This window comes from Lactuca virosa, chromosome 5, assembly GCF_052849685.1.
Source record: "Lactuca virosa cultivar CGN04683 chromosome 5, Lactuca_virosa_CGN04683_v6, whole genome shotgun sequence".
Lineage (NCBI taxonomy): Eukaryota > Viridiplantae > Streptophyta > Magnoliopsida > Asterales > Asteraceae > Lactuca > Lactuca virosa.
In genome coordinates this window covers 336158076-336182644 of record NC_136430.1, presented here as the reverse complement: position 1 = coordinate 336182644, position 24569 = coordinate 336158076, and the positions used below count along the sequence as shown (strand labels likewise).

The window sequence follows — 24569 nt, the reverse complement described above, 5'->3', positions numbered from 1 at the left end:
CTTTCGTTTTTCCGGTGGCAACAACCCTCTCTCTATCTCTCTCGATCTCACCCTCCTTCCTTGTCTCTCTAGCCGCACAGAATCCTCCTAAAAAATGCTTAGGGTTTGCTCTTGAAGGGAATAGTATTGCAAGGAACGAGGGTTACATTAAGGGGACTAAATTGATATGTCATTAACAATTTTATTTCCTCGAAAGGTTCCAAAATAACTTAAAGGACTGAATAGACAAATTTGTAATACATAGTAGGGTTAATATGTCATTTTACCTTGAAAGATTTCCAAAGCTAAAATACATTTCGATATAAAGGTACGAAAAGAAGTCATTTCCTGTTTAAAATCGAAGCCGAAACAGTAGATCAATTTTGTTTTTACCTCTGTTATTTTGATTTATTGTTGGGATCCTATATTGTTTTTCATGATGTATGAACACGTTAGTGGATTTGTGAACAGTGGCATAATAGTAATTAAGTTCAGTCTAGCAGTCTTTATGAATCTTATTAAAGGCAATCCGATATTCACCACGGCGGAACTTCGCGTCAACGGAACCGTTTCTTTTATTGTGTTCGTTGCAATTGACCTCCATTCTCTTTACACAATTCAACAAAATTTCGCGCAATTCACGTTTTGCTCTCAGATTGGTAACATTCCTCCTCCCTTTTTCATTTCATTGAACTCATCATATCGATTTAGTTGTGATTAGGGTTACGATTTGTTCAATCTGGTCGATAACTGAGCTGATTCCTATGTATAATCTGAAGTATTGCTTAATTTGGTGGTACTATTGTCATCGTCTCTTTCACCTGTGTTCTAATATTTGTAATACATTCATCCTATATACAGCTTTCCCCTTTTTAAGTTTATCTCTAAGATGTTAGAACTTAGATGTATTCTAACACAGACCTGTAATTTGGTCATGACGAGTGAAAAGATCAATGGCACTGTTCCCGATACTCGGTCGGAGGAGTTATGAGGTAGTCGTCGCCGCCACCAAAACCATGGGTATCGGAAAAGATGGAAAACTGCCATGGCGATTACCTTCCGACCTCAAATTCTTCAAGAATCTCACCATGACTACAGCAGATCCAGCCAAAAAGAATGCCGTGATAATGGGGAGAAAAACATGGGAGAGCATACCTGTACAGCATAGACCCCTTCCTGGTCGACTCAATGTTATCCTCACTCGTTCTGAAAGCTTTCACATTGGAAGTATGGAAAAAAACGTCTTAATATCTGGAAGCATGATCTCTGCATTGAAGCTATTAGCTTCATCTCGTTATCGTCTTTCTATAGAGAATGTGTTCGTTATAGGCGGTGGACAGATCTTAAGGTCCTCATTTGATCATTTCCCTGACTTTCTGTGTTGTATCTTTCTTTTGAGGTTTGTTAAATGAAATATTTGCAGGGAATCCCTGAATGCTCGTGAATGTGATGCTATCCATTTAACTGAAATTGAGACAGATATTGATTGTGATACATTCATCCCTGCTATTGATGTTACACAATTCCAGCCATGGTGTTCATCTCTTCCTATAGTGGAAAATGGAATCCGTTACTGTTTCACCACCTATGTTCGTGTGAGGGATTCTACATCCATCAGCAAAGGCTAATGGCTCAGATGTAAATACGTTTTCTATCCTGTCCAGAAGTATTTGGATTGAGGAGTATGTTTATTTGAGATTAGTTGGTACATGTGGAATTTTGGTTAATTTTAATATTTTTAAAACGTAAAATTGTTTTTTATAATTTTGATAAATTTCATCATGTGGGTAATAATGACAGATCGTGTTCTTGGTGATTTTATTTTCTATTTTTCTGGGGAATTTGTTTTATATAAGATGTTTAAATACTCATCCTCTTTAATAAATGAATGTTTTTTTTGCCACTTGTCACACTCTTATTCAAATTTTTAAATGTCATTTTGTGGTTATTTTGAATTAATTTTTTTTCCACATGTCATTTTATAAGTTTTTCTATTTTTTTAAATTTCACATAATTTTAATGTAATAATTATAATAAATATAATAATAAATGAATATCAATTTTATTAATGAACTTACATTTTAATTTTAAAATTCCCAAAATTAAAACTTATTTATTTCTTTTATTTATTTAAATTATTTGTTTAAATTTAAAAGATAAAAAACATTTCCATTATAATAATTCATTATTTTTCTTATTTTCTTATAAATTTAAAGTTCTCAAATATTTTGACTTTTATATTTAACTTTTTTTTAAATTAACCTATGTATTACATGGGTCTCAGAACTAGTAGATTAAGATCCTCGAGATAAGATAGAATAGAGGTACATTCCATAACTTATACTATCTCTTGTTGTAGATAGAATCCTTAGGTCCATAATCATACATATAAGTGGGGGAGTAATGTGATTTAGGTATGTATTTTGGTTTGATGCATTTGGTGATTAATTTAGTAAACAGTAGTTGTGAGACGTGTAAGACCTGCGTAATATATATATATATATATATATATATATATATATATATATATATATATATATATATATATATATATATATATATGAAGGACTAAATATGAGTTTATTAAAAATATATATATATAATATGAAGGTCTAAATATTTAGGAAGTTTAAAATTATAACAAAAGTAAGAAAAATATTAAACTATTGAAATTGAAATTCTTATTTCCCTTTTAAATTTAAATAGATAAAAAAAAAAGTTGGGCTTCAATTTAGAAATTTTGGAAAATAAAAGGAAAGTTGTATTAGTTAAATTGATATATATCTATTATTACAATTATTACATTTAAATGGTATGTGAATTTAAAAATAAAAAATAAAAAAATAAATAAATAACTCATAAAATGACAAGCGAAAAAAAAATATAATTTAAAATAACATGTGACCAAATGAATGAGAATGTGACATATAACAAAATAATTTTTAATTATTAAAATACATATGACATTTTATTATTATTTGGATACAAAATAAGAGAGTTTTGTTTTGTGGTTCAAAGAATACAAAATGACACGGCCATATTTGTTTTCCCTTCCTTTTCGTTAACTAAAGATACTCGTTTAATCGTTTTATTCTAAAAAACGTGTAATCATTACCAACAAAATCTACATAAATTGCAATTTTTATTTTCATTTGTCATGTTGTTTATAAAATCACAAACTTTTTTTTATCGGTGAAGCTTTTATTTATAGTTACATCATTATTGGCAACTTTAAAAAAAAAACTCCAAAGTCTTTATTGAAGATTATTTTTAAATCTTTGACCAATGACAAAAAAAAATGTTAAATATATTTTGATTTGATTATATATCACTAGGTTACAACCCGTGGAATCCACAGGTAAAAAATTTGTAAAAAAATTATATTATTAATAAGAATTATTTTTGTTTCACATTTTTATATTTATTATTTAAAATTAATATTAATATATATTTGTAAAAAAGTATACAAATTTGAATAGATGTTAAAGAGAAACACAAACAATCATTGGAAAAGGTAAATATGAAGATAACTAAAATGGAACTTTGAATATTTGAATGCTTTATGAAATGCGAGGGCAAATCAGTATTTTTTCATTTGAGGGAGCAAACAATAAACACCATGTGACATGTATTAAAGTGTGAAAATGAAATATCAAAACAAAATCAATATTATGGATTGCAATGGTATATAAAAAATAAAATATTTAAAAAATGTAATAAAAAATTAAAAAAACACAATTGTTTTAATTTAAACACTACGAAGCATTTATAAATTTCTAAAAACTTCCTTATACACAACATTAGAAGTTTTGTTTGTAAGTCTACCATCATTATCTAAAATTAACAATTTCAATCCTTCTCTACTTTGAACTCTAGATAAGGCAATATACAACTGTCCATGTGAAAAAACAGGATCTTTGAGATACAGACCAACCTTTGATAGCGACTGCCCCTGACTTTTATTAATTGTCATTGCAAAACATACAGCCAAAGGAAATTGTCTTCTTTGAAATTTGAAGGGAATTTTTTTTTTCAGATGGACTTAAAGACATTCTTGGAATAAAGGTTTGTTTTCCAATATTAGTTCCAGATATGATAATTGCCTCAATAACACGTTTGCCCAAAGATTTCACTTGTAGTCTGGTGCCGTTACATAATCCATTTTTTTGATCAATGTTTCTTAGTAACATAACTGGAACACCGACTTTTAAAATTAACCTGTGATTTGGCAAACCTGATACTTTAAGACCATTTAAAATATCTGGGGAGTATAAATTGGGATCAAAATGATCATGAACAAACTCTGATTGGCAAAGACTATCTGAACTTAAATATTCTACTTCGTCTTCGGGAAACAATGCTAACAAACGATCATTGATTTGTTGGACAACTTCATTTTTAGGAGCTAGTATAGCTCTTTCTTGAAAATAACTCATAACGTTGAATTTTTCCAAGATTGAAGGATATACAAACTCAATTAATGAACCTATAGGATCATGTGGATCATTAATGAGAATATCATGCGGAACATCAATAATCGCTTCACCATTGTTCGAACCACCAACTTTTCCTTCTCTTATATCCAAAAGCCAGTTTGCAAAACTTTGTATTTTTCGAATATCAGATGGTTCCCTTCCCAACGGTTAGTCTCATGTTTATTGTTAATCTATGGACTTTGCATTGTTGCCATATATATGAAGAACTTAAAGAAGCATTAACAATATTTTGTCTACTGCCTCCTTGAACAACAGGTAGAATCTGTCTGAAGTCTCCTCCAAAAACAATCGCTTTCCCTCCAAATGGAATTTTTGAGTTGCTCGACTTATCAAACTTACATACATCTTTCAGAGCTCGATCTAAAGCTTCAAATGCATGCTTGTGGACCATAGGTGCTTCATCCCAGATAATCAATGAGCTTTTTCTTACTAATCTGCCGAGTTCACTATCAGGCGGTATCTTACAAACAGAATCCTCCGTAAGATTCAATGGAATTATAAACCGAGAGTGTGCTTTCCTACCTCCAGGCAATAATAACGATGCAATACCACTTGAAGCAACATTTAAAACTATATCACCTTTACATCTAATTGCTGCAGATATCGTCTTCCAAAGAAAGGTTTTGCCTGTTCCACCATATCCATACACAAAAAAAACACCTCCTTTCTTATCATTGACTGTAGTCATGATATCAATAAAAATATTTCGCTGCTCGTTTGTTAATGCATGAAACATTCGATCAAACTCTTTCTTTAAAATGGGTATGTCATAGTCTAGCTCCTCCGTGATAAGGCGATTTGTTGAAGAAGAAACTATATCAGAATCAGGGTAAGGCATTTTGTTATAATTTTTAAGACTGGTGTTGTTACGAAGTAAAATCTGTTCGATCTCAAACAAAGTCAGATTTTTAAGTTGATCCTCATTGAGTGTTAAACCTGTAAAAATTAAATATATGTAAAAAACAATATAATATTAAAAACATTAATTTTTATAAACAAAATTGCACCCTGCATATTGAAAATATATAATATTCGTTTTTACAAATAATGGTAGAAAATTATAATACCTGGAGACTTTAATCTACGTTGCTGGTTGTAAAGAATACCATCCGACAAGTGTTGCCATGTATTTTCCCAAACAAACTCTGGTCTACCCAAACTGTTAGACATTAACATCATAGCAAATAAGAAACGCAGATAAAAACCAGTTCCTGAATGACTTGCTTCCTTAATTGCTTCGACATATTCTTTGTCGTCATCTAAGAGGCCCAAAGCATAACATGCATCTCGAAAAGTAGGAAATTCTTCACCATTTACCGTACGAATTTCTTCAAATGATTTTGGACCTTTCACTTTATTTAAAAGAATTCTTAGGAAGTATACTTCACCAAGTTTAGGTGAAACAGAGTGAATCCTTCCTATTGAACGTCCAATTTTCCTTGGCTTCCACAACCTATCATTAGGTTTCCAAACAAACTTTGTCGGAAATTCAACATATGTAAGTTTTCGTGCATCTTTATTAATTTTATTACATTCCATCCAAGATGTGAACATAGAAGCAGCAACTGAAGGTTGTTCAAGAACATCGTCAATATCATCGTCTGCAGCATATATGACTTGTTGTTGATCAGGAAGATGAAAAGGTAGTCGCATCACAGAAGGATATCGGTAATGAACATCATATTTAAATATCCGCCATGATGCTTCACATGCAGATAAATATCTACAATCATAATAATCTTTTATTTCATCCACAACCTTTTCTTGATGAGAATCAGTGTTGATGTCAACAGCAACTGTAGCTCTATCTGGACCTTTGTTTATATATCTAAACAGATACTTTATGGAAGATCCCTGATTGCACCATTCAACATTAATATGTGCCTGATATCTTTTCAACAGATATTTGTTATATGGAACAACATTTTTGTTGTCTAACTTGACACCTGATTTTTCGACAAAATATCCATTGTTTCTTCTCATATATAAGGGATAACCGTTAACATCAACTGAAGAATGATTACAGAATTGCTTTGGAAAATTTTTCGAACATTGCCTGTCAACCATGCATGGGCAATTCATATTTTCAGCTCCACGAGGACCATGTATCATGAATTCACTTACAAGTGAATACAACGGCTCTTCATTGATATTTGGAATCTCCGCGGAAATTATCGTATCAATATATTCAACAGTAGGCCGCTTGGAGTCAGCATGCATAAATAGACAAATATGACTATGTGGCAAACCTCTTTTTTGAAATTCAATTGTATAGACAACTGCATATTAAATTTACAAAAAAGATATGATTAGTACTGAATGAATTATATTTGCAAATAATAAATAATGTTAAGAAACGAAAAAAGAATTATAAAAAAATTTGTATTAAACAACAACTTTCAATACCTGCTTGAACGATGCCGAAAATTTTATTTTCCCGTATGTCTTTAATAAAAGCATCAAGCTTTATTTTGAATAACCTACATAAGATATCATGTAACGCCCGCAGATCCGGGCTAGTCAATTTAGAGATAATAGGGGTCGAAAACGACTTTTTGACAAAATATTATTTAGAATAAATAATCTTAACCAAGTTGTAGAATATGTCTCAAGGTTTCCGTACATATAAAGAACGCCGAAATCCGAGTTATAACGAAGAAGTTACGACCCGTCGACGTTTTACGGCAAAACCGGCACGACACCGGGAAGCGTAAATACTGAATTTACGATGGAGTGACTTTTAGCCTTAGTGATCTAAACGAAAGTCGTAGAATATGTTAAACCGAGAACATACAAAAAAAGAACGCCCAAATCTGACTTCGTATAATGAAGTTATTAATTTTCTAATATTTGGCATAGCAGTGCACGACCCGAAACTCGAATTTTAGTTTGAGCGGTTTTTGGCTTACGTAACCTTAATGAGAGTTGAAGATCTCATTAATAGGAACTCAACGGTAAAAAGACAGACGAAAACGGAGTCCGTATGAAGGAGATACGAATTTTTCGCGCTCATTTAACAGTCTAATCTCCTTCTACTGTTAAATTTAAGATCGGTCGAGAATTAGCCAGTGGAGTCTAAATGAAAGTTGTAGATATTATTTTTACCTACGCGTGGACATAAAGAACGTCAAAAACGGAGGTCGTATGTGAAAGTTACGGATTTTAGAAGTCGGAAGTGTGTTGTGCGAAAATGGGTGATGTGGCACAATCTTGGCCATTGCTTTCTCCCCAAGTCTTGCCACTAGATGGTGACATGTGGCACCAAGTTCAGCCATTTTTCACCCTATAAATAGAACCTCTCTCACCCTCATTTTCTTCACACCTTTCCCATTCTTTCTTCTCTTTACTCTCTCTCTAGAACCTCTCTCTAGCCCCGAACCCGCCCGAAAAACCTAGGGAACCTCCCTAGCACGAGGCGGAAGCCCCGGAGTGCTCGACGGCTCCGAGAAGAAGAGCTTTTCGGCTTGGGAACGCTGCTCCAAGCAAAGCCCGATTTTCTATAAAACCCGCTGTAAGTGAGCTACGCCTATGCTATTTTTAATATAGCTTTTATTTAATTATAGTAACGTTATTAGGAACTTATAATAAGTACTTGGGCTATTATTATGGGTTATATAAGTATTGTTTAACGCTTATATAATAGTAATAATAGCTAGACTATTAATTAGTCTCGGCGAATAATAGAATAAACTCTAGTGGTAATAATATTAGGTTTCGTCGAAGGAAATTATTTTTTTAAGAAGCGAAGCGCTGTCTGAGTTCGGAATCACCACCTTTTCAAGTGAGTGCATAGTTACTTTCATCTTACACATAGATATGAAGTATTTAACATAAATTACGTGCTATGTGTGCATATTATCTGAGTACTTGCTGTCTATGCTGGATGAACGATTTTATACATGTTTTAAATGATTTAAACTGTATATGTATTTTATATCTACAAAATGTGTTGGGTATAACATGGGTAGATGTAATAGTTGGTATGTGTGATGAAATAAAATGATGAGAGATAGGTGAAGATAGGAAGGTGATGATAATTAGGTGATGATGAATCAGTGACGTAGGATGTAAGATACCATAACCTTGACCGTCAATGTGGAGATGTAGTCATCTACCAGAGTATAGATGGCGACCACAGACTATTCTAGACAACCCTGTGGAAACACCAGCAGACTTATAACCTGTAGGTGATGAATTACGAGTTCAGGCGATGTTGTGGCTGCATATTCATGTGATGATACTCTAACCCTTACTATGAATTACGAGTTTAGGCGATGTTGTAACTACGTATTCATGCCTTAGGAACGAACATATAAGGAAATGTAATGTAAAGAGATGAGAGGTAAATACGACATAGGAGATGACCCTTAAGATAATTCTTTAGGGAATATTAAATGAAGAAAATGGGGATGGGTAATTGGGTTGATTGTTTGATTGTTTAAACATAATAATTATATTATTGTGGGTTGAAAAACCTATGTACTCACCAGGTTTCCCAACCTGACCCACTCAAGCTTATTTGTATCACAGGTGTCGATATGAAGCTACTTTAAACTGAGAGATTTAAAAGAGATGTAGATCACTAGTGTAAATGAATGTAAGTTCTGTTTATGCTTATGTTTCTGTATTGACGATGACATCCCAATGTTTCGAAAATGAATGAAATACATTTCTTCGGAAATGATTTGATAACGTATTTATCATGTTTTTCTGGGAACAAATTCCGCAACATTTTTATTAAAAGAGGTACTCTGATTTTTATAAAGCATAAACAAAATCGGTCTTTTCTGGCCGTAAAAATGGGGATGTCACAGTTGGTATCAGAGCATTAGTTTAAGCGAACTAGGAATATGGATTTATTTCTAGACTTAAACTTAGAATGCTAAGCGATGATTGTGAGGAGTGTGTCTAATATATTTTAGGTAGTACACCTGAATAGACACAAGCACTAGCTTATTTAGGGAAAATACCTAACATGATTTTATGTGCTAAATGATTTATGATATGCATTATATGATCAGATCTATGGTCTGTTGCCGACCGGATCTGGAAACTTTATGTGTTCAGATTTCTAAACGTTTAAATACGGTATTAGAACTAACATGTAACTTTTCGGAGTAATAGGGAGATTTATACGTCTATCGTAAATTAAACGTTCCTCTCTTAAATTCTCGCCTCGGTACACCAAATGTCTGCTTTGGTGTACAAAACGTCATGGTGAAGACAGACTAGGAAATATTCGAGGAAGATGACAACCTGAGCCAAAGAATGTGATGGGTCATGCATCGGTCGTTGCGCCTGCACCCGAACCTATCACAATGGCAGAAGTTCAGGAAGTGATGCGAACCATGATAGACTGATAAAATAGAGGAAATGATAAGGCTTACGATAGTGAATGATACCTATCAGAAGATATCGTAAGAGAGGTATCTTGCCTTTAGAACACGTCTAATAAATAATACGTCTAGTACGGGAGAAGTACGCTTTCGATTGGCAGAAAGAAAGAATTTTTGGTATAATCCATAAAGTTATCCCATGGTCTGGAATTTCCAATACCAACCGAGTTGAAGCAGAATTGATGATTGAAGATGTGCATGGAAGAAGTCCTAGTAGAGTCTAGGGAATTTTTTTTTTGATTATTTGGAGACACTCGTATGTGTTAAATTGTTTTGTGATTTTAGGACTTGGGGACTGCGAGACAATACTTGGGACGAGTATGAGTAGGTGTGAAAGGTAGTAGATGCATATACTACCGGAAGCACAGGACTCACACATGGATCATGGAAAGTCACAAGGTTACCAAGAAGCTAGTAGTTGATTCTGTTTTATTCAAGTATGTCGTTACCATCGTTTCGGTAATGACTAAGAAGATGATTGTTATTCCGACCCTAGTGGTCATATCAAATTGAGTCCGACTACGCTGAAGATGTCACGTGGTTCAGAGAACCAAGTTCGATGTAGCATCTGACTTAAGTCGTAAGATTGAAATAAAAGATAATCAAAGCGATCGGTAGAGGTATCGCGAAAAGTTGATTGTAGCTAGAAATGCTACCTTTTAAGATGTGATTGTATCACATTAGAACATAAAGGAAGGTATAGTCTGTTCCGAAATTTGACTCTAAAAGACCTGAGTCTAAGCGTTGCAACATACGATGATAGGTCATTACAATATGACACATCGGTCCATGGTAGTAATCCTAAGATTGTTAAGAAGAAGAAGCAGTCTCCAGTAAGGATTGAGATTGTGACTTGAAGGTCATAATTTGGAGTCCAACGTGAGATAGGGAGCAGGTGCAAGATCGAGCACCGTCTACAGTCAGGAAGTCTTAGAGTTAGATACTCGTTCGAAGAAACATAAAAGTTACGGTTACTACTTAGGATGAAGAGATAACATATGGAGTCATCATGTGAGCCCTGTTTCGTTGATGATTCCGGGACGTAATCATCCTAAGGGGGAGATAATTGTAACGCCCGTAGATCCGGGCTAGTCAATTTAGAGATAATAGGGGTCGAAAACGACTTTTTGACAAAATATTATTTAGAATAAATAATCTTAACCAAGTTGTAGAATATGTCTCAAGGTTTCCGTACATATAAAGAACGCCGAAATCCGAGTTATAACGAAGAAGTTACGACCCGTCGACGTTTTACGGCAAAATCGGCACGGCACCGGGAAGCGTAAATAGTGAATTTACGATGGAGTGACTTTTAGCCTTAGTGATCTAAACAAAAGTCGTAGAATATGTTAAACCGAGAACATACAAAAAAAGAACGCCCAAATCTGACTTCGTATGAGGAAGTTATTAATTTTCTAATATTTGGCATAGCAGTGCACGGCCCGAAACTCGAATTTTAGTTCGAGCGGTTTTTGGCTTACATAACATTAATGAGAGTTGAAGATCTCATTAATAGGAACTCAACGGTAAAAAGACAGACGAAAACGGAGTCCGTATGAAGGAGATACGAATTTTTCGCGGTCATTTAACAGTCTAATCTCCTTCTACTGTTAAATTTAAGATCGGTCGAGAATTAGCCGATGGAGTCTAAATGAAAGTTGTAGATCTTATTTTTACCTATGCGTGGATATAAAGAACGTCAAAAACGGAGGTCGTATGTGAAAGTTACAGATTTTAGAAGTCGGAAGTGTGCTGTACGAAAATGGGTGATGTGGCACAATCTTGGTCATTGCTTTCTCCCCAAGTCTTGCCACTAGATGGTGACATGTGGCACCAAGTTCAACCATTTTTCACCCTATAAATAGAACCTCTCCCACCCTCATTTTCTTCACACATTTCCCATTCTTTCTTCTCTTTACTCTCTCTCTAGAACCTCTCTCTAGCCCCGAACCCGCCCGAAAAACCTAGGGAACCTCCCTAGCACGAGGCAGAAGCCCCGGAGTGCTCGACGGCTCCGAGAAGAAGAGCTTTTTGGCTTGGGAACGCTGCTCCAAGCAAAGCCCGATTTTCTATAAAACCCGATGTAAGTGAGCTACGCCTACGCTATTTTTAATATAGCTTTTACTTAATTATAGTAACATTATTAGGAACTTATAATAAGTACTTGGGCTATTATTATGGGTTATATAAGTATTGTTTAACGATTATAGAATAGTAATAATAGCTGGACTATTAATTAGTCTCGGCGAATAATAGACTAAACTCTAGTGGTAATAATATTAGGTTTCGTCGAAGGAAATTATTTTTTTAAGAAGCGAAGCGCTGTCTGAGTTCGGAATCACCACCTTTTCAAGTGAGTGCATAGTTACTTTCATATTACACATAGATATGAAGTATTTAACATAAATTACGTGCTATGTGTGCATATTATCTGAGTACTTGCTGTCTATGCTGGATGAACGATTTTATACATGTTTTAAATGATTTAAACTGTATATGTATTTTATATCTACAAAATGTGTTGGGTATAACATGGGTAGATGTAATAGTTGGTATGTGTGATGAAATAAAATGATGAGAGATAGGTGAAGATAGGAAGGTGATGATAATTAGGTGATGATGAATCAGTGACGTAGGATGTAAGATACCATAACCTTGACCGTCAATGTGGAGATGTAGTCATCTACCAGAGTATAGATGGCGACCACAGACTATTCTAGACAACCCTGTGGAAACACCAGCAGACTTATAACCTGTAGGTGATGAATTACGAGTTCAGGCGATGTTGTGACTGCATATTCATGTGATGATACTCTAACCCTTACTATGAATTACGAGTTCAGGCGATGTTGTAACTACGTATTCATGCCTTAGGAACGAACATATAAGGAAATGTGATGTAAAGAGATGAGAGGTAAATACGACATAGGAGATGACCCTTAAGATAATTCTTTAGGGAATATTAAATGAAGAAAATGGGGATGGGTAATTGGGTTGATTGTTTGATTGTTTAAACATAATAATTATATTATTGTGGGTTGAAAACCCTATGTACTCACCAGGTTTCCCAACCTGACCCACTCAAGCTTATTTGTATCACAGGTGTCGATATGAAGCTACTTTAAACTGAGAGATTTAAAAGAGATATAGATCACTAGTGTAAATGAATGTAAGTTCTGTTTATGCTTTTGTTTCTGTATTGACGATGACATCCCAATGTTTCGAAAATGAATGAAATACATTTCTTCGGAAATGATTTGATAATGTATTTATCATGTTTTTCTGGGAACAAATTCCGCAACATTTTTATTAAAAGAGGTACTCTGATTTTTATAAAGCATAAACAAAATCGGTCTTTTCTGGCCGTAAAAATGGGGATGTCACAGTTGGTATCAGAGCATTAGTTTAAGCGAACTAGGAATATGGATTTATTTCTAGACTTAAACTTAGAATGCTAAGCGATGATTGTGAGGAGTGTGTCTAATATATTTTAGGTAGTACACCTGAATAGACACAAGCACTAGCTTATTTAGGGAAAATACCTAACATGATTTTATGTGCTAAATGATTTATGATATGCATTATATGATCAGATCTATGGTCTGTTGCCGACCGGATCTGGAAACTTTATGTGTTCAGATTTCTAAACGTTTAAATACGGTATTAGAACTAACATGTAACTTTTCGGAGTAATAGGGAGATTTATACGTCTATCGTAAATAAAACGTTCCTCTCTTAAATTCTCGCCTCGGTACACCAAATGTCTGCTTTGGTGTACAAAACGTCATGGTGAAGACAGACTAGGAAATATTCGAGGAAGATGACAACCTGAGCCAAAGAATGTGATGGGTCATGCATCGGTCGTTGCGCCTGCACCCGAACCTATCACAATGGCAGAAGTTCAGGAAGTGATGCGAACCATGATAGACTGATAAAATAGAGGAAATGATAAGGCTTACGATAGTGAATGATACCTATCAGAAGATATCGTAAGAGAGGTATCTTGCCTTTAGAACGCGTCTAATAAATAATACGTCTAGTACGGGAGAAGTACGCTTTCGATTGGCAGAAAGAAAGAATTTTTGGTATAATCCATAAAGTTATCCCATGGTCTGGAATTTCCAATACCAACCGAGTTGAAGCAGAATTGATGATTGAAGATGTGCATGGAAGAAGTCCTAGTAGAGTCTAGGGAATTTTTTTTTTTGATTATTTGGAGACACTCGTATGTGTTAAATTGTTTTGTGATTTTAGGACTTGGGGACTGCGAGACAATACTTGGGACGAGTATGAGTAGGTGTGAAAGGTAGTAGATGCATATACTACCGGAAGCACAGGACTCACACATGGATCATGGAAAGTCACAAGGTTACCAAGAAGCTAGTAGTTGATTCTGTTTTATTCAAGTATGTCGTTACCATCGTTTCGGTAATGACTAAGAAGATGATTGTTATTCCGACCCTAGTGGTCATATCAAATTGAGTCCGACTACGCTGAAGATGTCACGTGGTTCAGAGAACCAAGTTCGATGTAGCATCTGACTTAAGTCGTAAGATTGAAATAAAAGATAATCAAAGCGATCGGTAGAGGTATCGCGAAAAGTTGATTGTAGCTAGAAATGCTACCTTTTAAGATGTGATTGTATCACATTAGAACATAAAGGAAGGTATAGTCTGTTCCGAAATTTGACTCTAAAAGACCTGAGTCTAAGCGTTGCAACATACGATGATAGGTCATTACAATATGACACATCGGTCCATGGTAGTAATCCTAAGATTGTTAAGAAGAAGAAGCAGTCTCCAGTAAGGATTGAGATTGTGACTTGAAGGTCATAATTTGGAGTCCAACGTGAGATAGGGAGCAGGTGCAAGATCGAGCACCGTCTACAGTCAGGAAGTCTTAGAGTTAGATACTCGTTCGAAGAAACATAAAAGTTACGGTTACTACTTAGGATGAAGAGATAACATATGGAGTCATCATGTGAGCCCTGTTTCGTTGATGATTCCGGGACGTAATCATCCTAAGGGGGAGATAATTGTAACGCCCGTAGATCCGGGCTAGTCAATTTAGAGATAATAGGGGTCGAAAACGACTTTTTGACAAAATATTATTTAGAATAAATAATCTTAACCAAGTTGTAGAATATGTCTCAAGGTTTCCGTACATATAAAGAACGCCGAAATCCGAGTTATAACGAAGAAGTTACGACCCGTCGACGTTTTACGGCAAAATCGGCACGGCACCGGGAAGCGTAAATAGTGAATTTACGATGGAGTGACTTTTAGCCTTAGTGATCTAAACAAAAGTCGTAGAATATGTTAAACCGAGAACATACAAAAAAAGAACGCCCAAATCTGACTTCGTATGAGGAAGTTATTAATTTTCTAATATTTGGCATAGCAGTGCACGGCCCGAAACTCGAATTTTAGTTCGAGCGGTTTTTGGCTTACCTAACATTAATGAGAGTTGAAGATCAACCATTTTTCACCCTATAAATAGAACCTCTCCCACCCTCATTTTCTTCACACATTTCCCATTCTTTCTTCTCTTTACTCTCTCTCTAGAACCTCTCTCTAGCCCCGAACCCGCCCGAAAAACCTAGGGAACCTCCCTAGCACGAGGCAGAAGCCCCGGAGTGCTCGACGGCTCCGAGAAGAAGAGCTTTTTGGCTTGGGAACGCTGCTCCAAGCAAAGCCCGATTTTCTATAAAACCCGATGTAAGTGAGCTACGCCTACGCTATTTTTAATATAGCTTTTACTTAATTATAGTAACATTATTAGGAACTTATAATAAGTACTTGGGCTATTATTATGGGTTATATAAGTATTGTTTAACGATTATAGAATAGTAATAATAGCTGGACTATTAATTAGTCTCGGCGAATAATAGAATAAACTCTAGTGGTAATAATATTAGGTTTCGTCGAAGGAAATTATTTTTTTAAGAAGCGAAGCGCTGTCTGAGTTCGGAATCACCACCTTTTCAAGTGAGTGCATAGTTACTTTCATATTACACATAGATATGAAGTATTTAACATAAATTACGTGCTATGTGTGCATATTATCTGAGTACTTGCTGTCTATGCTGGATGAACGATTTTATACATGTTTTAAATGATTTAAACTGTATATGTATTTTATATCTACAAAATGTGTTGGGTATAACATGGGTAGATGTAATAGTTGGTATGTGTGATGAAATAAAATGATGAGAGATAGGTGAAGATAGGAAGGTGATGATAATTAGGTGATGATGAATCAGTGACGTAGGATGTAAGATACCATAACCTTGACCGTCAATGTGGAGATGTAGTCATCTACCAGAGTATAGATGGCGACCACAGACTATTCTAGACAACCCTGTGGAAACACCAGCAGACTTATAACCTGTAGGTGATGAATTACGAGTTCAGGCGATGTTGTGACTGCATATTCATGTGATGATACTCTAACCCTTACTATGAATTACGAGTTCAGGCGATGTTGTAACTACGTATTCATGCCTTAGGAACGAACATATAAGGAAATGTGATGTAAAGAGATGAGAGGTAAATACGACATAGGAGATGACCCTTAAGATAATTCTTTAGGGAATATTAAATGAAGAAAATGGGGATGGGTAATTGGGTTGATTGTTTGATTGTTTAAACATAATAATTATATTATTGTGGGTTGAAAACCCTATGTACTCACCAGGTTTCCCAACCTGACCCACTCAAGCTTATTTGTATCACAGGTGTCGATATGAAGCTACTTTAAACTGAGAGATTTAAAAGAGATGTAGATCACTAGTATAAATGAATGTAAGTTCTGTTTATGCTTATGTTTCTGTATTGACGATGACATCCCAATGTTTCGAAAATGAATGAAATACATTTCTTCAGAAATGATTTGATAACGTATTTATCATGTTTTTCTGGGAACAAATTCCGCAACATTTTTATTAAAAGAGGTACTCTGATTTTTATAAAGCATAAACAAAATCGGTCTTTTCTGGCCGTAAAAATGGGGATGTCACATATCAGGTCTATCTTCTGGATGCAATGAAGTGTTACGAAGAAACCTTTTAACTTTAGGCCATTTTGGATTACATGTAAAGGTTATGAAGAAATCAGGATATCCAAACCATTTACATAAGGACATGGCGTCAAGGTAGTTTTGCATCATATAACGTGCACCGCCAGTGAATGTAGAAGGTAAGATAACACGTTGTCCGACGTTGGATATATCTCTATTCCCGAGGTCTTGTTGATTACGTAAAATCTCATAAGACTCGCATCTAAGAATTTGTTGTTTGCTCCTTATGAAATGTAATCTCTCGCTTTCAATCATAGTATAAGCGTCTACCAAAAACTGATGGAACAACCTTTTTGAATTAAGAATTAGTGAAAATATTGATCCCTGTCCTGTATTCTATAAGAAAAAAATTCTCTCATTGTACAGTTGGGCCGCTTGCTGTTGCTTGAAGATGTAATACCTCGATGTGGTATGTCAACTCTGTAACCATCATCACCATATGGAAACAGTAGTGGATACTGAAGAGGAAGGTATGATGGATGTAATTCACTAATACGCCGTAGAGAACCAGATGAAGTTTGAACAACAATATCTCTATTATCAATTGAATCACCAATATCTCCAACGATCAAAGCTGCTACCTCAGAAGCAGATGGTAGGTTGTATGTCCTTCCATCTTGGTCCCTTCTTCCAATAATTCTCAACTTGATATCAGCACGAGGATTTTCATGAAAACAATCTCTAACCATCCTATAAGATTGAACCAAGACATTATTTGAATCTAACATTAATTTCAAATCTTGTATAATATCATCATCAAGGACAGAAGAATTTGATGTAGATCGTTGATTTTCTCCACTGCAAGTAACATTAACAGATAAACATAAGATAAATAAAGAAAGTTATACTGATCAATAAGATATATATTAATGTGATAATATTGAAAAGTGTACCCAAAACATGTTCGTCTATTTGCGATTTCATTATCAGTATCGTATATGTACAACTGAGAGAATTTTGGTTTAAATCCCTGATCTGGTAAAAGGCTTCCGATACTATGATAATTTTGACCACTAAGTCTAAAAATGTATGGAGCATTGCCTCTATTGATTGAGGAATCAATTTTGCCACCCATCGACGTAAAAGAAAACATAGAATTGTAAGAACGAATGTTCTTCATGAAATGTTTGCTTTTAGAATCTCCAGACGTAAAAAGATTTTCATAACTTGGAGGTGCATTCTTTAACTCTGGAAGTTCAACTTTGCCATAACCACAACATAGAGAATAATTTTCATTATCCTTTTTTCTACATCTGATAGATTCATCTTTCCATAATTTTGCAAAACATGTTTGGCATACAACAATCTGATCACCATGATCCAAATAATCTGTCAATTAAGGTTGACATAAAAAATTTAATAATGTAAGTTTAGATAATTGAAATTATTAGATATACAATTGTAAATTTTATACTTTTTAAAAATTTACCTTTTGATATACCGTTGTATATGTTTTGATTACTTTGGCCATCGTTGTTGTCTTGATCGGATGTCAGACCAATTATTGGAATAGGAGATAAATTTGCCCTTTTTTTGTTATTATTACGATTAGGATTGGTTGACATGACTGAAGATGATCTCTTTGTTACTGTAGATGATTTGTTTGATGTGTCACCATTTGAAAATACAGAGTATTGTCGAATATTTGGTAACGGTGATTGAAAACTGTTATTTGAAGTATCCATCGCTAGGGAAAAAAGATTAAAAATATGCATTGTTAAATATCATAGAATAAAAATATATATTATTAGATGAAATGGTAAAATAAATGACTTACCATTGGAAATGTTAGATAACGAAGTTCTAACATTTAAATGTGAAGGAGGATTTTGTAACATTGATTGTTTTGACATGTTTGCAGTTGATTTAGATGAGGTTATGTTTTTATTTCGATGAACAACTCGGTTGATTTTGTCTGTAAAAAAAATGTTAATGAGAAATGAGTCAATATTTAATATGAAATAATAAGTTTTATTTTATATATTTAAAGAAACATAAAAACTTTAAGAGCAATCAAGTATGTTACCGTTTGAATCCAATCCGATGTTTGGTAACGGTGTTTGAAAACTGTTATTGGAAATATCCATGACTGGGAAAAGAAGTTTGAAGGTATACAATATTAAATATGATACAATGACAATATTTGTATTATAAAATAAAAAGATATATGAGATACCATTGGAAATGTTAGATAACGGAGTTCTAAGATTTAAATATGAAGGAGTTTGTAACATTGGTTCTTTTGACATATTCACATTTGACATAGATGTGGATACGTTTTTGTAACGCCCCATTTCTGTTATGTGATTTAATTAAAGTAATTTTCATTTCTTAAGGGGTACTCGACGAGTCTGTAGCCCGACTCGTCGAGTAGAAGCGGGATGAGCTCGCGATTTAAGTTGGCTACTCGGCGAGTCCATATGTTGGGACTCGGCGAGTCCATATGTTGGGACTCGGCGAGTCTGCCTGTCTGGATGAAGCCCTAATTTCAAGGGTTTGTACCCTATTTAAACGTCATTATAGCCTCCAGCACCTTTAGAGCATTTCCCCTGTAAACCCTAGCCCCCATTGTTGAGCTTGAGTGTGTTTGTGCTAGTTTGGAAGCTTTGGAAGAGAAGGAAGGAAAGAAGGTCCATAGAAGAGAAAGGAGATCCAAGAGTTAGCTTCCATCTGTTTCTCATTCAGGTAATAAAGTTATTACCTTGTGTATTCCTCCATTAAACCCTCTTTTATGCTTGTTATGTCTCTTTTGGAGCCTTATATGATTCAAAACTTGAGATATGGACTCTCCTTTGGATGGAAACCTTAGATCTGGACGTTATTGAACTCCAGGAACTCATTATAGCCACTTTATGCAATCATGGCCTTGTTCCAAACCCTAAGTGCTTAGTATTTGATGATTTTGGGTATTTTAGCCTTATACTCTTGTGCATGCACGTAAAGTTGGAAACTTTACGTGTAAAACCAGTCCTAGAAGCTCAGATCTATGATTTGGAAGCACTGAAATCGATTAGAATCGACTGTATAGTAATAGCATGCTTGGGACTCGGCGAGTTGTTCTTCAACTCGGCGAGTTGTTCTTCAGACTCGAAGAGTTGTTCATACGACTCGGCGAGCCACAGACTGGACGTGTTCATATGATGAAGGAGAACTCGACGAGTTGTTCATACAACTCGGCGAGCCGGATGAAGTTAGACTTGATGTTAGTATCGAAGAAGAACTCGTCGAGTCCTTGCCAAACTCGACGAGTAGAAGCGAGTAGAGGACTAGAATGGATGATAGGGACTCGGCGAGTTGGCGGCCCAACTCGGCGAGTCCGGTCAACTGGAAGTTGACTTTGACCAAGATGTTGACTTTGACCAGGGGTAAAATAGTCATTTTACCCTGAGATTAGTTATCCATATCTGATTTAGTGTTTATGGGATTTGTAGCCGGGGAGTTCCGGAGCAGCAGTCAGACAGTTTCAGATTTAGTAACTCAACAGCCAACATTACGAGGTGAGTTCTCCTTCAGTAGGAACGGGTCTACCGCACCAAGGCCGACCCGTAGTATGAGATGATAGTAGCTGAGTGTGGGCGGGGCCCGTATCCTATCTTAGCAAATTGTGGGTGAGGCCCGTATCTCATAGTAGTAGTTGATTATGATGTATGAACATCAGATTAGCTTTACATGTTGTCTGTGTGATACTTGTATGATGGGTTTAGCAGTTGAGTGTGGGAGAGGCCCATATCTCATCATATCCGAGTGTGGGCGAGGCCCGTATCTCGAAGTAGCTGAGCATGGGCGAGGCTTGTACCTTAGAGATAGCGGAGTGTGGGCGAGGCCCGTATCTTCTAGATAGTGGAGTGTGGGCGAGGCCCGTATCTCCTAGATAGCGGAATGTGGGCGGGGCCCGTATCTCCCAGTTATCGGAATGTGGGCGGTGCCCGTATCTCCACGAGTGTGGGCGAGGCCCGTATCTCCTAGTTACATGCTATGTGTAGAGGGTATGTGGTAGATTGGGGAGACTCACTAAGCTTCGTGCTTACGGTTTTCAGTTTTGGTTTCAGGTACTTCCACTGGCACTGGGAAGGGATCGGGATGATCGCATGGCAAACACCACAGTCTTCAGCCTGGGAGTTAGACTCTGATATTTGGATATGAGATTTTGATTTGAGACAGACACTATGATGTTTTATGATACACGATTATGATTTTACTTATGATTTTGGATGGTTGATGGTTTTAATAATGTTTCAAAAACGAAATTTTTGGGTTGTATTTTTGGGGTGTTTCAAGTTGGTATCAGAGCCTTGGTTTGAGGGATTCGGGCGCACTCCCGAGTGTGTCTGAACTCAAACTAAGGAAGTGGTATAAGTTTTCAAAAGAAAAAAGTTTTAGAAAAGCAAAAAGAAACTTAAAAAGAAAAGAGTTTTAGAAAAGCAAAAAGAATTTTTAGAAAGAAAAGAACTTTGAAAAGAGAAAAAGGGTGTGGTGCATGCAATCAGCCGAGCTCAAGTAAGTACTCCCAAATTACCCATACAAGTTTATGTTATGATTATCAGTTTCAGTTTCAGTAGAACAGCATGCTAGAATAAGACTAAGGATCTAGGAGGATGCCTTATGTGCCTGCTATATGTGTTTCAGCTTTATGAGAATTGCATGCTAGTATTAAGTAGACAGTAGTAGGATAGCCTGTTTAGGTTATGCCTGATAGTATGAGCTTAGCATTGTATGCTAGTACAGTTTCTCGCTTTGAGAATAGATTTGCTTGAGTAGTTTCCTTTGTCCGAATGTTGCTTGCTTTGTGCTATGTAGGACTCTGAGTGATGGGAGTTAGCCATTAGGTGAATACGTCACGTCACATGTGATCAGGGTTGAATAATCTCAGAGTGCTGGATTTGGCCCTATTGCGCAGCTCTTGTCTGAGTCTAACCGTTGTGGGGACGAGTCTTTTACTCGAAGGATTATCTGAGCCTCGTCACATGTGATGCTATTCAGGTGATGGCTAATTAGCATTACAAGGAGGCCTTCAGCAGCTGAGGACTGGTTTGGGTCGGAGATTTCCCTAGGGTAAGCCTAGGATGAGAGTAGCAGAATGAAGTAGCAGTAAAAGGGACTTGGTGGAGTCAAGGAAGTTCTTGAGGAAAGTACGGATAGATGTGGAAGGTAGTATGGGCCCGTACTACTGAAAGCAGAGGATCCGTACTCGAATCGAGGAAGGCTGAGACAAGACCAGGAAACTTGTGATAGATGTGATCCCTCTAGTTATATCAGTGTTTCTGATGATTGTCATTATGTGTTTCAGAATGGTGGTTTTACGCTCTAGACCAGCGGTCGGCAGTTCAGGTACCGGAGAGGGATCAGGTTCAGGCTCGGGAGTCGAGCATTTGGATGAGCAGACCCGAGCATTCGTCTCTTCATAGGTCACACGTAGCATACTTGAGCAGACTCCTGTGATCTTTGGATCGGTCAAGGAGGGTATCCTAGAGCTTCTGGATGAGAAGTTGGGCGCGTTCCGTACTGAGATAGCGGCCATGATGGGATCACGCACGTTGACATTCAGAGAATTCCGGGCTTGTGGAGCTCCAGATTACCAGGGGGCCCGAGACCCCATTGCGAGTACCAGATGGTTGGCTGATGTGGCCAACGCTTTCCGCACTAGCAGATGTCCCGAGGGGGACAAGGTCCGACTTGCATCCTATCTTCTGAAGGGTAGGGCATGTGATTGGTGGGAGGAAGTCGGACATGTCATTGGGGATGATGCAGCCCTTGATGCTATGACCTGGACGGATTTTGTGGCCCGGTTCAGGGCCGAGTTCGCACTGTTATTAAGGTGCAGCAGCTTGCTAGGGAGTTCCAGGATCTCCAGCAGACGACGGAGACAGTGGCAGAGATTACCGCCAAGTTCAGGGAGAGGGCTCTTCTCGTTCCTCAGTACGCAGCTGATGAGGAAATGAAGAAGGCCCGTTATCATGAGATGTTGCGGAGTGATATCCGCCAGTTTGTGAGCCGGTCCAGCTGTAAAACGCTGGATGATATGATTGCGAGGGCTCGTGAGCGGGAGATTGATCTTGAGATGGATAGAAAGAGGAAACCAGAGGTAGTGTCTGGTTCAGATGGTTCGGGCAAAAGGCCCAAGACAGATTCCCGAGGGAAGGGCCAGCAGCGCCGAGGCCGCTGCGGCAAGTGTGGTAGGTCGCACGATGGGGCGTGCAGGGTAGGGAGTTCGGGCTGTTTCAAATGCGGCCGATCAGGACATATGAGCAGGGATTGTACTGCTACTTCTACCGTTACTACCACGCCACTTTCTGATCTGATTTGCTTTCAGTGCAATCAGATGGGCCATAAGAGGTCCCAGTGTCCGAGCTTAGCAGCAGCAAGGAAGGTGGCGGCACCTGCCCCTGCTACATTGAGGATTACAGACGGCCGTCAAGGTCGGACAGAGGCGCCAGTGGCAAAGAGCAGAGCCTTTCAGCTGACGGCAGAGGAGGCGCGAGCGACTCCTGATGTGGTGACGGGTATGTATTTTCCTCTTATCTCTGTTTTTGATATAGTTTGTTTCTCATGATTATGTGTCTGTGTATAGGGTCGTTCTTAGTGAACGGCATTTCAGCTACAGTATTGTTTGACTCGGGGGCTACCCGGTCATTTGTCTCGCTTGCGCTTAGCAAGCGGTTTAGAAGAGCTCCAGGGGAGCTGGATTGCCCGCTCGAGGTTGAGATAGTCGATGACAGAACCGTCAGGGTCGCGAGAGTCCATAGGGGATGTACATTACGGCTGTATGACGAGCAGTTCATGGTGGATTTGGTTCCTATTCCCTTACGAGGGAATAAAGTTATAGTAGGTATGGATTGGTTGAGCCCCAACGGGGCAGTGATTGACTGTGAGCGCCAGTTGGTGAGGGTTCGCACTCCTAGTGGGGGAGAGTTAGTGATTCAGGGCGAGAGGCCACAGCGCGGACCGATTCTTTGCTCAGCAGCGAGAGCGAAGCGTTATTTCCAACAGGGATGCGCAGGATACGTCGCCTATGTTCTGGATACCCGGGAAAAGGGTAAGGCGACAGTTGATGATGTACCAATAGTGCGAGAGTACCCGAACGTATTCCCAGAGGATCTACTTGGGATACCCCCGGAGAGACAGGTTGAGTTTAGGATTGATCTGGTTCCTGGTGCGGCTCCGATAGCCAAGGCACCGTATCGGTTGGCTCCTCCCGAGATGCATGAGTTGTCTACGCAGATGCAGGAGCTGCTAGACAGGGGTTTTATCAGACCGAGCAGTTCGCCATGGGGAGCCCCGATCTTGTTTGTGAAGAAGAAGGATGGGTCGCACCGTATGTGCATATATTACCGGGAGCTGAACAAGGTAACGGTGAAGAACCGTTACCCACTCCCGAGGATAGACAATTTGTTTGACCAGCTTCAGGGAGCATCTTGGTTCTCCAAGATTGATCTACGGTCAGGATATCACCAGATGCGGGTCAGGGATGAGGATGTGCAGAAGACCGCTTTTAGGACCCGCTATGGTCATTATGAGTTTGTGCTGATGTCGTTCGGGCTCACCAACGCTCCAGCCGCGTTCATGGATCTCATGAACCGCGTATGCAGACCAATGCTGGATCGGTCAGTGATAGTGTTCATCG

General features: G+C 37.4%; 3 protein-coding genes across 5 annotated transcripts; 1 reads left to right on the top strand and 2 right to left on the bottom strand.

Annotated features, from left to right (window-relative positions):
• Window positions 1–512: 512 nt before the first annotated feature.
• LOC145113220 (bifunctional dihydrofolate reductase-thymidylate synthase-like) lies at window positions 513–1743 on the top strand. Of its 3 annotated transcripts, none has more exons than XM_079049331.1 (3): window positions 513–638; window positions 929–1327; window positions 1403–1743. In XM_079049331.1, the coding sequence occupies exons 2-3, from the start codon at window positions 933–935 to the stop codon at window positions 1605–1607; spliced, it is 600 nt and encodes a 199-aa protein (XP_078905457.1). In that variant the 5' UTR covers window positions 513–638; window positions 929–932; the 3' UTR covers window positions 1608–1743. The 3 variants fall into 3 exon arrangements, with proteins under 3 accessions (XP_078905457.1, XP_078905460.1, XP_078905458.1); XM_079049334.1 differs by having other exon boundaries at window positions 899–1327; XM_079049332.1 differs by having other exon boundaries at window positions 841–1327.
• A 2198-nt stretch (window positions 1744–3941) lies between these two features.
• Window positions 3942–6695, bottom strand: LOC145113278 (uncharacterized). Its single transcript, XM_079049391.1, has 3 exons — window positions 5543–6695; window positions 4667–5411; window positions 3942–4581 (listed from the first exon to the last, which is right to left on the bottom strand). The coding sequence occupies exons 1-3, from the start codon at window positions 6693–6695 to the stop codon at window positions 3942–3944; spliced, it is 2538 nt and encodes an 845-aa protein (XP_078905517.1).
• A 10190-nt stretch (window positions 6696–16885) lies between these two features.
• Window positions 16886–19035, bottom strand: LOC145113277 (uncharacterized). The gene is made up of 6 exons (XM_079049389.1): window positions 18975–19035; window positions 18726–18863; window positions 18378–18635; window positions 17842–18277; window positions 17349–17746; window positions 16886–17277 (listed from the first exon to the last, which is right to left on the bottom strand). The coding sequence occupies exons 1-6, from the start codon at window positions 19033–19035 to the stop codon at window positions 16886–16888; spliced, it is 1683 nt and encodes a 560-aa protein (XP_078905515.1).
• Window positions 19036–24569: the final 5534 nt, after the last annotated feature.

Bases quoted from the DNA above. Each gene is read 5' to 3' on its own strand.
- LOC145113220 (XM_079049331.1), top strand. From the start codon at position 933: ATGGCACTGTTCCCGATACTCGGTCGGAGGAGTTATGAGGTAGTCGTC. The intron at 1,328-1,402 runs GTCCTCATTTGA...AAATATTTGCAG, and splicing joins GGCGGTGGACAGATCTTAAG to GGAATCCCTGAATGCTCGTG.
- LOC145113278 (XM_079049391.1), bottom strand. From the start codon at position 6,695: ATGCATGCTGACTCCAAGCGGCCTACTGTTGAATATATTGATACGATA. The intron at 5,412-5,542 runs GTATTATAATTT...TAATTTTTACAG, and splicing joins ACGTAGATTAAAGTCTCCAG to GTTTAACACTCAATGAGGAT. The intron at 4,582-4,666 runs GCAACAATGCAA...AAAAATACAAAG, and splicing joins TTAAGTTCTTCATATATATG to TTTTGCAAACTGGCTTTTGG.
- LOC145113277 (XM_079049389.1), bottom strand. From the start codon at position 19,035: ATGGATATTTCCAATAACAGTTTTCAAACACCGTTACCAAACATCGGA. The intron at 18,864-18,974 runs GTAACATACTTG...TTTTTTTTACAG, and splicing joins CATCGGATTGGATTCAAACG to ACAAAATCAACCGAGTTGTT. The intron at 18,636-18,725 runs GTAAGTCATTTA...TTTTTTCCCTAG, and splicing joins GTTATCTAACATTTCCAATG to CGATGGATACTTCAAATAAC.